The sequence below is a fragment of the Aspergillus homomorphus genome, assembly GCF_003184865.1.
Source record: "Aspergillus homomorphus CBS 101889 unplaced genomic scaffold BO97scaffold_24, whole genome shotgun sequence".
NCBI classification, from domain to species: Eukaryota; Fungi; Ascomycota; class Eurotiomycetes; order Eurotiales; family Aspergillaceae; genus Aspergillus; species Aspergillus homomorphus.
Genome location: NW_020291910.1, coordinates 240,021 through 253,414, shown reverse-complemented (window position 1 = coordinate 253,414; position 13,394 = coordinate 240,021). Strand labels below are relative to the sequence as shown.

At 49.7% G+C, this 13,394-nt stretch overlaps 3 protein-coding genes across 3 annotated transcripts; 2 read left to right on the top strand and 1 right to left on the bottom strand.

Moving 5' to 3' along the window:
* Nucleotides 1-918: 918 nt before the first annotated feature.
* BO97DRAFT_454414 (integral membrane PTH11-like protein) lies at nt 919-2,369 on the top strand (the record flags this gene model as incomplete). Its single annotated transcript, XM_025699106.1, has 6 exons — nt 919-1,084; nt 1,151-1,190; nt 1,241-1,308; nt 1,363-1,736; nt 1,805-1,869; nt 1,930-2,369. Coding segments are annotated over 6 exons (1,153 nt in total), but the record flags the coding sequence as incomplete, so codon positions are not given.
* A 757-nt stretch (nt 2,370-3,126) lies between these two features.
* BO97DRAFT_435463 (putative alcohol dehydrogenase) lies at nt 3,127-4,640 on the bottom strand (the record flags this gene model as incomplete). Its single annotated transcript, XM_025697725.1, has 7 exons — nt 3,127-3,179; nt 3,378-3,516; nt 3,574-3,608; nt 3,676-4,098; nt 4,155-4,235; nt 4,292-4,404; nt 4,465-4,640. 7 exons carry the CDS (start codon nt 4,638-4,640, stop codon nt 3,127-3,129), a joined length of 1,020 nt encoding a protein of 339 aa, XP_025550325.1.
* A 5,507-nt stretch (nt 4,641-10,147) lies between these two features.
* On the top strand, nt 10,148-13,075 carry BO97DRAFT_435462 (putative DUF221 domain protein; the record flags this gene model as incomplete). Its single annotated transcript, XM_025697724.1, has 6 exons — nt 10,148-10,198; nt 10,252-10,448; nt 10,549-10,841; nt 10,896-11,819; nt 11,873-12,271; nt 12,333-13,075. The coding sequence occupies 6 exons, from the start codon at nt 10,148-10,150 to the stop codon at nt 13,073-13,075; spliced, it is 2,607 nt and encodes an 868-aa protein (XP_025550324.1).
* Between the last annotated feature and the right edge of the window lie 319 nt (nt 13,076-13,394).

The window sequence follows — 13,394 nt, the reverse complement described above, 5'->3', positions numbered from 1 at the left end:
TACCACGAATTGTGGATGAATCGCGGAAGGCAGAGCAGCTGAAGGGGAAGTGGCCATGGTCGGAGGATTTTGAGCAACTCCATTAACTCCGTTTGACCCATCAAGCAAATGAGTTACTCACACGAATCAGCTCATGAGGGGTCATTGGTAGTGGGAATGAAAGATGCCACATCGGGTAAAGTCTGGTCGGTGCATAGCGGACCGCAAACCAAGGGGACATAGAGGGGATGGTCGATCGCGCGGAGTGGGGAGAGATGAGTTTGGTAGCTTTTGGCTCGCCGGCCCTCCCGGGAAGGGGTCCCGGTCACGACGGATACAGCCCGGTTACCACACTAGTACTTTAGTATCCACTCCCTGTATCAGCCATTCTCAGCGATCCCAATTGCCAATCCCTGTCACTCAATCAATAATCTATTGGCATTAGACTACACTCGGGTGGCTGCATTGTCTCGCTTGAGGTGGATGCTTATTGCAACTAGTCCTTATGCTTCCTTCCAGTCTCACATTGTCTCTGCTTCCATCCAACCCTAAGCAGCCAAGAGCGACTTCATATCCACTCGCTCATCTCGGTTCTGTCTCGGTCCCGAGAGGCAACTTATTGGCACTGGAGAGAAGTTGGATCTAGATCGTTGGCTCATGCCATTTCAGAATCATCTCCAGACCGGAATGATCTCGTGCCTGACGTCCGGCCTCCGAGCGGGGCGTAGGATTTGATGCTGGTCGACCTCGCCTCGAAGGAGCGAGGTGAGAGAATTTATACGACGATGGGGCTCCTAGGGCCCCTAGATGCACGCCAAGTTTTGCAGGCTGCAAAGAAACGAATAGGGCCCTGCAGCCTTTCTTGATAAGCCTCAGGTCATATCCTCATTCCTGAATCCGATTCAACTGATGCCTTTATTCGAGCATTCTGCCCGCCACCATGGCCAGCTCGGAACAGACCGCCTCAAGAGAGGCTCTGATAATTGTGGGATATGTCGTTCCCATGGCGGGTATGGTTTTGACCACAGGAATGAGGCTGCTGGTTAAAATTCGTGGTCCTGATGATCATCTCCACACGGACGATTACCTCATAACACTGGCCACAGTAAGTTTCCTCTCTTGATGTGGATGATCGGTCCCAAGGCTGACGACGTTGCTTTCGGACCTGCAGATGTTAGAAGTGGCTTACGCGGTGACAATGATGGCCTGTGGTAGGTGGTGCAACCGCATTTTCTGCCGGAAAACTGGCTAAGAACCCTAGGCTTGGGTCATGGATTCGGTAAACATACGTCAAGCGTGGCGATAAAGGACCTTGAGATCTTCCTGAAGGTACATACATCCTGTCTTACTGGAAGGTACAAGATACAATACTCACTCAATCAGGGAGAGTATGTCGCCAGTCACCTCTACAACGTCGGTCTCGCAGCGACCAAGCTCGGTATCCTTGCCCTATACTACCGCATTTTCCCCGTACAATGGCTGTCAAGAACAGTCATGGGCTGCGCCATCTTCATTTGTCTCTGGATAACAACCATAGAGATATTCATGGGATTACTTTGTCGTCCGCTAGCTGCATTCTGGAATCCCGCTGTCAAAGGTCACTGCTTCGACGCTTCTGCCCTGTCGTACTACGTTAATTGTTCCAATATGATTACGGACCTGGTCATCTTCGCCTTGCCAATTCCTGTGATTCTCAGGCTGCGCACGACTCTCACCAAGAAGATTGCTCTGTGTATCATCTTCTCGATCGGCTTCATGTAAGTTTCGTCTGCCTCGAATGTGCAAATTTGAAGCTCATGGCTAATGATTCATGATTCGCCATTAGAACCTGCGCTATAAGTGCAGCCCGGTTAGCTTATGTCTTTGCGCAGACATCTAGCGACATCACCTGTAGGTCACTCTGCATGATTCTATTTCTACGTAGCTTCCTTTCACTAACAACAAATGCAGGGGAAGGTGTTCCGCTCGCTGTCTTGTCTGCCTTCGAATCCTTTGGAGGTATTCTTTGCGCCAATCTCCCAATCATCTACCGAATTTTCCGTTCCGCCGCTCAAAAAGTGACCAGTCGCACCGGTAATAGCTCGTCCGCCCCCAAAACACCACACCGGCAATACGGCTACGGATCGAACATGTACGGCTCGAAGAGCGTTGGCCGCAGACACAGAGCTGTTAGCGAGGCTGACGACGAACAATGGATCCGGTTACCGAATGGCAATCTGTCGCACGGGACAACACATGAGGCTGAGAACACAATCGTGACCCAAGTGCGTGAAGGCTCACATACGGAGGATAGTGAAGAGGATACAATTGAGCTAGTGGTGATGCCGAAGAATGCCATCACGGTTCAGAGAGAGTTCCACCAGAGTGTGGAAGATAGTCATTCGTCCTGAAGAGAGGCGTTACCCAATTTTCTTCGCCTACTCATAACCAAGTTTCATTTGTCTACTCCACCTTCAGCTGGCATCCACTTCTTTTTGGTACTCTATTTCGCCCGTCCCAAAGCAGGTTAATACTGTCGCGGGGGCTCTGAGCCTTTAACTTTCATTGGATTACGTGTTGCCGGAGTATAGCTCCGCACGCGAGGATAAACCAACAAATTGCCGGTTTTAATTGAGATGAGATGGCCCACATCGAGAGGCCCCATCCTAGCACTGAATCTGCGAGTAAATGCCGAGAACCATGATGGAGATGCCATCCACGGACAAGTTCCGCAAGTCTTAACTCAGCCACATGGCAAGCTCGCGGCGTGGTACGAGCTTGATATTGAGCATCTATAGAACAATGTCTCTCTATCAAACAGATTCTTTTTTGTTCTACCATACAAGCGATCATTACCCCTCTGGCAGTTACTGCTAACCTCAATGTGCCCAGTATATACTACCCACATTTTGGACTATCTACGCAATTAGCTGGTTGAGAACAATACTCAAACCGACATGACTACCAGACATGCCTCTTATTGTGGAAGCAAATGACTGACTCGCATTGTTTCGATTTGTCTTACAAAATTGAGAGGCTTTGAGCAACCTTTCCCCTTTCTTGGCATGACATGAGCGATCAGATTGCTACCAAAGAGAGACAAAAAGTGGATCGATGGGCCACTTAACCTTCGCTCTCATCCCGGTCCAGCTCAGGGGAGTATAGGAGCTACTGCATCGTCAGAACTGCACGGAATCTGACCGATCCTTTCAGCATGGCATCTGTGCGGAGAACAGCTTGAGTCAGTACATCATCCACGCAATAGCCCAGTGTTGAATGTTGCTGCAAAGCATGCAGCTCCCACGTTTCGGAGGTTGCATACGGTGTGTGTGCCTATTTGAGAGGGCACGGCGTCGCAAATGGTATCACCCTTCGCGAAGGACCAGCCTTTATCGCCGGACAAAGAAATTGGGTCTTACCATAAGCCTCATTCGCCCGATCCAGCGGGAACTCCTCCACCATACAATTTATGTCCTGCAGCTCGGTGAAAGCAATGGCATCCTCGCTATCAGTAGCATGACCCGAGGGCCAAACCTGTACCGAAAGTCCATGCTTGACCTACGAAAATTATCATCAATACCAGACGCATATTGGACAGTAATAAGTCAGACTCACCATGATTGAGGTATCCACCGGCACCGGACCCGGCACTGACCACGCAGACATATCGTGTCAGCCATCATCCCAATCCACGGCCTTCTTTCCCTTTACGCTCACCTGACAAGATCAATAGTTTTCCCAAAATCCCCAATCCGCGCAGCAACGGACTGATAATCGCCGCATTTGGCGCAGTAGACATGATCAAAGAGGCTCCACCCAACCGCTGCAACTCCTCGCTCACGTTCACGCGACTGTCATCGATGTACTCATGTGCCCCAAGCTTGCGGACCATTTCTTCCTTTTGCGAGTCACGCGAGATCGCCACAATACGATAACCCATCTTCCGCGCATACTGGATAGCCAGATGACCCAAACCGCCCAGCCCCTGCACGGCAACGATCTCGCCTGGGGTGATGTTCATATGGCGGAGGGAGTTGAAGACGGTGACGCCCGCGCAGAGAATGGGAGCGTATTTGGCGGCAGGGACGTGTTCGGGCACTCGGACGGCGGCTTCGACGTTCAAGAGACAGTATTCGGCGTCTGGATTGCCGTGTTAGTGTGGAGCCAGGAGGAACGCGAGAGGGATATAGACGGACAGCCGCCATTTTTGGTCTCGCCATTAACTTGCTCGGCAGCGCACATCTGGAAAAGACCTTTGCTGCAGGCCCTACACGTTCCTAATGAGGGATTAGCTCGAGCGTCTGGAAGTGATGAGAAAGGGGGAAGTCGATACCGTCGTGTCCCCCATGCCAGGCTCCGCCAACCCGGTCCCCGACCTTCCAGTTGGAGACGCTGTCTCCCAGGGCTGCGACTCGGCCGATGATTTCGTGGCCTGGTACGATGGGGCTTTCAAGTGTGCGCTCACGTCAGCTTGACGCAAGGCAAAGTTCGGATAACCAAACGTACAATCCGCCTCCCATGACATTATTCTGGGCCCACCGGTCCGACGAGCAAACACCGCATGCTTCGACTTTGACCAGGAGCTGGCGGTCGCCCGGTCGAGTGATGGGGGTCTCTTCAATGACAAGCGGCGAACCTAGCGATCGAAAGACCGCTTGCTTGAAAGTTGCGGGCAGAGACATTTCGGTCAACCCGAGGAAATTCGACTTTGATGCGAATGGTAGGAATAGATGCGGAGTACCTTCTATCTGGATGAGAAGCGCTGCTGACAAGGAAAGAAGAGAACCTCTTCGCTCGCAACAATGCATGCTTATAAGTCTCACCATGCCATGCGGGGTAGACAAACTTCGGAGATATCCTTTACTACCGTCATTGAATCCCGGATGACCCTTCGTATTAATTTCGAAGAGACAGGGGTCTGAAAGGAGTTACGGTGGTCGTCGCTACGTTCAACCTCTTCAGGAGCTTGCTGTTGGTTCTAGATTCCACGCTTATCTGTCTTGACGTTGGCGTGATGCTCCAATCGTAAGCACTGACGGCGAATCCTTGTCAGGGTCTTCCGCATACGAGATAATCACTACATCGCTCTGTAAGATCATGATGCAATTGTAATGCAGAGCGGGGTCAGTGCAGACAATGAGATGTAGTAAGACCTCGTGTTGAATTACTCATCAAGATAAGTCCGATGCGAATGAGCCAGCTGCTGGTTGATGGATGAACTTCATTGCTGTACAGTAATTAGATACCCTTAACATCTCCTACTAAGGCGTTGTCACGAGAGCCAGAGCTTCCCTACTCAATCCTGGCCGTTTGGCGGGCATTGGCAGTTGGTAGTGGCATTTGTTGGACAAGATGGCTCGAGTGCTCAAATTAAGATTACTCATCTCCGTCATAACAAATACGAGAAGACTTTTGTTCATCACAATCTGTCCTGTTAGCAAGACTGCAATCGCTTCTTTCCAAAGACTTCATTCATGTACCAGGCATACACCGGTATCTCTAAAAAGCCCCCTTTCCTCCGTTAATAGAAGGAAGGCAGATGCGAGAACACCTCGTTTGCAGGCAAGGGGAAAGATATGAGTGCCCGCAATCTGGGAATCATATAAAACCCCATAGTCGCGCAAGAATCGCCACTTGCTTGAATATAATCCATGACCGCAAGGGAACGCTGACGATAGAAAGAAAGGTAAGGTATAGCCCCATGAAACGAACGGGACAAGCCGCATCCGCGTACTCTCGCCAGCCAAAAGGGCAATAAGTGTACGACCCGGGCCAGAGGTCAATGCAACCTTCTATACCATGCAGGGCAACGTGTTCGACATGGATGGGATGCATCGAAGGCTAGGGTACTGAAGAGCACGAAGCAGGAACAAACCTGAGGGCTCAAAGATCTAACGCTCTGTGCTGGCTCGGGAAAGCATAAACTGAGAAGAGTGGTGATCTGTATCGAATCTCTACCAGTTCAATAGCCACATAATCCAGTCAGACCAGTCTTCAGGGTGAAGGTGAGACTCCGCCACAGTAAGCTCTTCATACTTTTAACCGAGGCCTACCAAGAGAAGGGCTTTCGGCGACGGAACAGAGCAGTCCACCTCTTCGAGACCAATCCTGACCTGCAAGGCCGTAAATCCGAACTTGGTACCGCTCTCGAGGCATTGCCATGACTGTTAGAAGCATGTTGCGCATAGGAAGTACCAGATATCTGTTCATCCCGCAGAATATTCGACGTTATTGGCTATATCGTGTAACAATGTGGATACAAAAGTAACCCGGGCACTGGCTCCTGCAGGGGTCAGATCCTTCGTGTTAGCTTAGGGCTTACAATCATCACCATTGACAGACCATTGAAATCAAGCGTGATACTGTAGTTCGAGAGCGGCAGAACAAAACAAACAGAGGAAATGGCTACACCTGATAGCTAATGATGCAGGCCGGTACTTAGGGAAGGCACATTTTCTCTCGCCAAGAGCAACGGATAAATGTACTCGGTTTTCCCGACTGCTCTCTGCTACGAGGCCGACTCTCAATCACCTTCTTTGCCACTCAAGCTACTCATGTGGCGCTCGGCACTGCGGCTGCGGTTGATCAACCGAGGACTGCCTTCTCTGAGAAGGACAAGGTGGTGACTCCAGACATTAAGTGCCAGTATTAGGCAGTTGTGACCCGATTGAATCGAGCTACTTCAAGCAGTTTAACTATGGGCTTTAGCTGCATCATGTAGATGGAAGAAGATCAGCAATGCCGCCACAGTCAATGCTTCAGCTAACAGGTTTACCACAAGGCACCACCTCTAAGTGTATTCAGCCATTGCACCACCGATGACCAGCGCGACAACGGTCCTGAAGGCGTAAAGCGATCTTGTCAACCCAGGAGTAGTGGGCATTGTTGAGGATTGGTTACATCGCAGTAACACATGGGTCACCAGACACGACCTCGAAGTACCCAGCACCAGCGACTGCCCTGCCAATAATGAAAAATTCAGAACCGTTTTCTACCCCACAAATCAGGAACCCGAAAGGAGATATGCCGGATAACACAAGGTACGTCCATGGCAGCGAGAGCAAGGACGCGAGTTTATTGCTGATTGGCCGGAGGGAGCACATCGTGGGCGGATGGGTAGCTCCATATTCAATATCTGTTGTGGCATGAATTTGGGTCGATGTCAATGGGATGGCTTTCGAAAAGTACTCCTTAGTTCAAAGTTGAAGCAGATATTGAGTTAGAAGGTCTCAAGAGACATACGGTAGCAACTATCAAGGCGTCCAAAAATATCAGGGAGGTGGCCATCATGATCCCAATTAGAATGCTGTAGAGCTGCACAAAATCGACTGGCTGTGGTTCAGGCATGGGCTTGGAAGGACTTTCAGTAGGCATCATTTTAGAATTCTCATATGACTATGAGTACATGGCAACAGGAGCTCCGACTCGTTCTCGCAAATTCATGTCGATTGTGATTGTAAACTTGATGGTGAGATAGTAGGCCGGTCCTCGGTCCCGTGGCCATATCAAAGACCGACTTCGACTCCGTCTTGACCTGTCCAGGCCTAAGCCTCTCTATCTCTCCTTCTCGTCGCATTCACCCTTGGATTCACGTATCCGCCACTTTCATGTCTCCAATAAGATTTATACATGAAAATTGCTTGCTCCCAAAAACAATGAAACACAAACGCTCCTCCAGACGACATGCCTGCGTCCGACGCATGGAAATGAAAGCGAAATGCATCCCAGTTGAGGATAGAGGATGTTAACGATGTACAGTACATGACTTAAACCGACCTTGCATCTTTCCGGATGATTCGTGTAAGAATACAAGTATCTGGCTATGCTGTCTCCACTTATGTTGGAGTAGGCTTTTATGTGACATTATTACTTGTTTTATAGAAGCAGCCGCGTCGATGCTCTCCAACACCAGATTGATACACTTGTTGCTCGACCACGCATCGACGAGATATCCTATCCTAATACTCCATCCTCCGGACTTATGATGAGCATTTCAGGCTTTCTCACTGGGTCATCAGAACGAGAATACACCTGTAGAAGAAATGTCACTGCCCCGAAGTCCTGTAATTGGACCGTGAAAAGAACTTCTCAACCAAGGCTTCTTTACTACCACAGAAGGTGATGAGCTTCTCCTTAAGTTCCGCATTCGTTTGATGCCCTTATTCCCATTTGGTGTCATATCTGACGCTGACTTGGCTTCAATGCGTAAGCAGTCTCCCTTTCTCTTGTGCGTAACGACTGCTTCATCTCAAACACAAACCTGCTCTACAAAATAAGTTAGAGCGGGAAGTGCAAAGAGTAGTGACTCCCTGCATAGTCAAGAATATGGAGAGAGACATGGCTCTGCTTTTCAGGCTTCTAGTCCATATCGCATGGTATCACTACCACTGGCGTACATATCACACCTAGGTGTGTATGCTCCTTCAGATGGCCATGGCCATGATCGTGGGTCTAGGGCGCGATAAATACAACTCCAGAATGCAGCGCCAGGCCGAAAAAGCGTCAGATAAATCACAAAGATGACACAGGCTATATCTGGCTCCTGACGGGCAGTGTGCTCTTTTGGTTTGCTTTTACCTATGCTATAAGTGGAGTCCCTATGATATTTGTGATTTACTCATGAGCTATATCTTGGTGATAACAGGGCCTTGATGTTCCGGCGACAATTGACCATGTGATACACGGACTGGAGTGAGTATTGTACTGATAACTCGGCACTAAGGGCGGAGTATCCCACTGATCGGATTCTTGAAGCACTGATTGGTATTCAGTCACTTGCTCAGCAAACGGACCTCGACAATCTTACTTCTGCACCAAATTCGGATGAACTCCCGGACAATGGTCTTGGTTGAAAAGCAAATCGAACACCTATGTTGGTTGCCTAATTACTGTTATGAAGATGTTCTGAGGCACGTCGTTTTTTCGACATGTGCAGTACAGCGTATTTTGTCAGCAGATCATCTCTTTCTCTGGCTAAGTAAGCCCCCCAATGCATAACATAGGTTCTCCTCGCCGGTTTCTTCTCCTCATCTCCAAGTCTACTACCCTAACGACCGCTCGATTCATGTAATTCTGAGAAAACGAGAGACACCTTAGCTGTTGCTGCTCAATATACTTCGCCAGACGAATACTTGGAAGCGTGCTTAGAAATAAGACTCTTATGCTAAGCGATCAACCCTCATATGTCTCGGTCTACACACATGGGGCTGATGTTCGCCCAACCCCTCTTTCTTCCGTCCGGGAACTATTTGCGATCGATGGCCCACTTGGCCAACCCTGAGCTGTCAGCACTTGCTTGGCCCCGGAGAATGGATCACAGTCTGAGAGAATGTCTATCAGGATGCAGCTTCACCCCATGCAAAATAACCACTCAGGTTATCAACCAAGCAAGAAAGTATGCCACAATGCTACTTTCTCCCCAGCGTGCCGTGGTCGACCGGACTGAATGTCCTGCGAAGGCAGGCATCCCTTGCTGGCAGAGGCTGATTCGCTAGGTCCGCCGATCGGCAACGCCCCATCCTCTATTGATTTCACGTTGCTTGCCCTAGGAACAAGGGACCATTCGGAGCCGCGATTCCCTACAAGTGCCTTCTTCCCAGGGGTGATCTCATGCACGAACTGCATGTAGGTTCAGCCGATAGCCCTGTGAGTGTACATTTTAGGTATCGCAACTTGCGCTTGACATCGACCCACGCCAACTGATCGTACGGACGTACGTCAGGATGGTCGTTTCTTACTCCAGATGTGGATGAGTTTCTTTGGATGCAATTTTGAGTGTGCTGTCTCGTGCTTCCGATCAATGACATCCCGGATAAGCGAATCACGGCTGATAACGGCTAGTAAAAAAAAAATCTCGCAATCAACATTGTGCACACATGCATACATACCTGCCATTCTTATTGGTCAATTCAGCAGCTATCTCGAGTCATACTGCGCCAGCTTGCATGCTTCGCGGCTTCAGCCCTTTCAGGCTATGCATTGTACTTTTGGGCCGGCTATGCCTCAAGTGACAGGTCCCACGCCCACTCAAATACAAGGTACCCCGTACACCTCCCGGAATTCGGAAGCCTCTGTTGGCCGTTCTAGGGATGAATACGACCGACATTTTCTGTCTGTATATAACTAGACCAGTCTGTTCCGCGGCGCTTCCCCTTACGCCAAGTCAACGACAGGTTTGCTGCCAAATACCATGGCTCTTGGAGCCGTGATTAATCCGCTTGTGAGGCGGGACAGCATTCTGGTATGCATTGTTCTCTACTCTTTGCTATAGTGGAGTACTAATAAGGTCGTGAGAGCTCAAACAATGATCCTAATATAGGCTCTTCACGGGGCAATGCCTCTTCAACAAGCTCCGATGTAATTGGAGATCTTGGGCTTGGTGGAGGGTCAACATCTCTTTCTGCGTTTTTGACAACATTGATCCCTGCGTTGGTGATCGCGGCCTTCTGGTTTGGCTTGTTCTTGATCTGCCGACGGACTCAGCTGCGGTGGTATGCACCCAGGACTCATTTACCATGCTGGCACAAGCAGTACGTAGCATACATCCCAGGAGTATTCGCTGTTACGATGAGTCACTTACGAATCATGTAGTGAGAGAGCTCCACGCTTGCCGTCGGGATTTATCAACTGGTTTGGGGAGTTCTTTAGAATTAACGACGCCCAGGTACTTCATAACTCGTCTATGGACGGTTATCTGTTCTTGCGATTCTTGCGTGTATTATCTGCGACTTGTTTCACAGGTTGTGTAATCACCTGGCCTGTTCTGCTGCCTATACATGCCACAGGGGGCGCTGGAAACACACAACTTGATGCGCTCAGTTTCAGCAATGTCACAAATCCCAGGTGTTATTACGCCCACGCCGTCATGGCATGTGTCTTCTTCAGTGAGATAGCCTTGATAATGATGCCAATAGTCATACCTTACTGATATCCGACAGCATTCGTGTTCTTCGTCATCACACGGGAGAGTATTTTCTATGCAAACTTGCGACAAGCGTATCTTAACTCCCCTGCTTATGCGCGACGTATATCATCCAAAACAGTGTTGTTCATGTCAGTGCCAGACGAATATAAGAAGGAGGAAACTCTGCGTCAAGTCTTCGGACAATCGATCCGGCGTATGTGGATTACGTCTGATTGCAAGAGACTGGACAGTAAAGTGCAGCAGAGGGACAAACTAGCTTATAAGCTGGAAAGTGCCGAAACACGACTCATCAGGGCGGCAAACTCAAATCGTCTGAAGGCCATCAGAAAAGGAACTCCAATCTCAATGTCCTGCTTGAATGCCGATGCCTGTCATGACTGTGAAGCTGACACGTCTGGCTGGTATCATGGCGTGAGAAGGCCGACTCATCGTCCCAAATTCTTCGGCAAGAAAGTTGATACGATACGGTTGTTGCGGTCCGAGCTTGTCAAGGTCATCGAAGAGGTCAATGATCTTCAAAAGAAGCACAGGAATGGGGAAATGAAGAACCTCTCAGCAGTTTTCATTGAGTTTCACACGCAGAACGATGCGCAAATTGCCCTACAAACCTTGTCTCATCATCAGCCGCTGCACATGACCCCACGTTTCATTGGCATTTCACCCAATGAGGTGGTCTGGTCCGCATTGAATCTGAGTTGGTGGCAGCGTATTGGGCGCAGATTCTTGGTTCAAGGCGGTTTAGCAGCACTGGTGATATTTTGGTCCATCCCAGCCGCCTTCGTTGGTACACTCTCGAATATCACTTCTCTCACCAATCTCGTGCCATTTTTGGGATTCATCAACAAGCTACCGGATGTGATTCTTGGTCTCATCTCGGGACTGCTGCCGTCCGCTGCCCTAGCTATGCTAATGTCACTTGTGCCTGTCATTTGTCGAGGTATTGTTCTTGCCCCATACTCTTGATGTCTCGATGGTTGACAAAGTGTTCAGCATGTGCCAGATGTGCAGGCGTGCCTTCTAATGCCCGAGTTGAGCTTTTCACTCAGAGCGCACATTTCTGCTTCCAAGTAGTTCAAGTCTTTCTTGTCACCACGTTGACATCTGCTGCATCGGCGGCGACTGCGCAAATTATCCAAAATCCGCTATCGGCCAAGGATTTACTGGCTAAGAACTTGCCGAAAGCTACCAACTTCTATATCTCATATTTTCTCCTTCAGGGCCTAACAATGAGCTCCATGGCAGTTGTGCAAGTCGCTGGAGCCGTTGTGTTTAAATTTATCACGACCTTCCTCGACCGCACACCGCGCCGTCTATACCAACGATGGGCTACGCTTAGTGGCCTTAGCTGGGGAAACGTCTTTCCAGTATTTACGAACATGGGCGTTATTGGTAGGCCGTCTTACCATCCCTATATCTGAATACGTCCAGCTAACCATGGCTGAATCTCTAGCCCTCACGTACTCCTGCATCGCCCCTCTAATTCTCGGGTTCGCATTTGTAGGCCTCTACCTCGTCTACCAAGCCTACCGCTACAACTTCCTTTTCGTTTATGATCTTCGTATCGACACCAAGGGTCTTGTCTACCCCCGAGCCCTGCAACACCTGATGACAGGTCTCTACTTAGCCGACATCTGCTTGATCGGCCTCTTCGCCATCAAAGGCGCGATCGGGCCCCTGATAATCATGGTCATATACTTGATCCTCACCGTCCTAGCCCACATGTCCCTCAACGAAGCCCTAGCCCCGCTCAACTCCTTCCTGCCCCGCACCCTGGACGTAGAAGAATCGGCTCAGCTTGCCAAAGAGGAAGCCTCCGCGGCGTCTACACCTCTCGACACGAATCACCCTCATCTGAAAATCAAGAGCAGGTGGCAATCTGTGTGGAGCTGGTTCCACCCGAACCTCTACCGCGACTACGCCGCCATTCGAGGCAAGGTACCCCGCGACCACATGGAGATTCGGTACTCCGAGGAGGAGCAGAATAACGCGTACTTTGAGCCGTGCATTACCTCCCGGACGCCGACAGTATGGATTCCCCGGGACAGGTGGGGCTTCAGTGAGCAGGAGGTGGTAGATACGGACCCTCTCATCCCGATTACCAACGAGGGGGCGCACCTGAGTGAGAAGAATAAAATTGTTTGGGATAAGTTCGATCCGAAGCTGCCGTTATGGGAGTTGAAGATCTTGTATTGAGGTTGTGGTATGAGAGTGATTCTGGACTTATGAAGTACTGTGAAAATGAGAGCGTTACTCTTACACTTTCCATTGAGGAATGTTGTTCCGTGTTGATTGGGCAATGACTGTTCTATAAGACATTAAAGTTTCGTTTTCCTCTCTTTCGACTAATGACAGTATGTGATAATTTTACGCCCATTCCTTGACATGGAACTATTCATATCTTATAATATGGCCGTTTTGGCTGCTGATAGTCGCATAGATTGCCTCGAATTGAACCGCGAGGCTAACACGCCTGCGACAAGATGAGGTGCCGACGGAGTCGTCAACTCCGTCA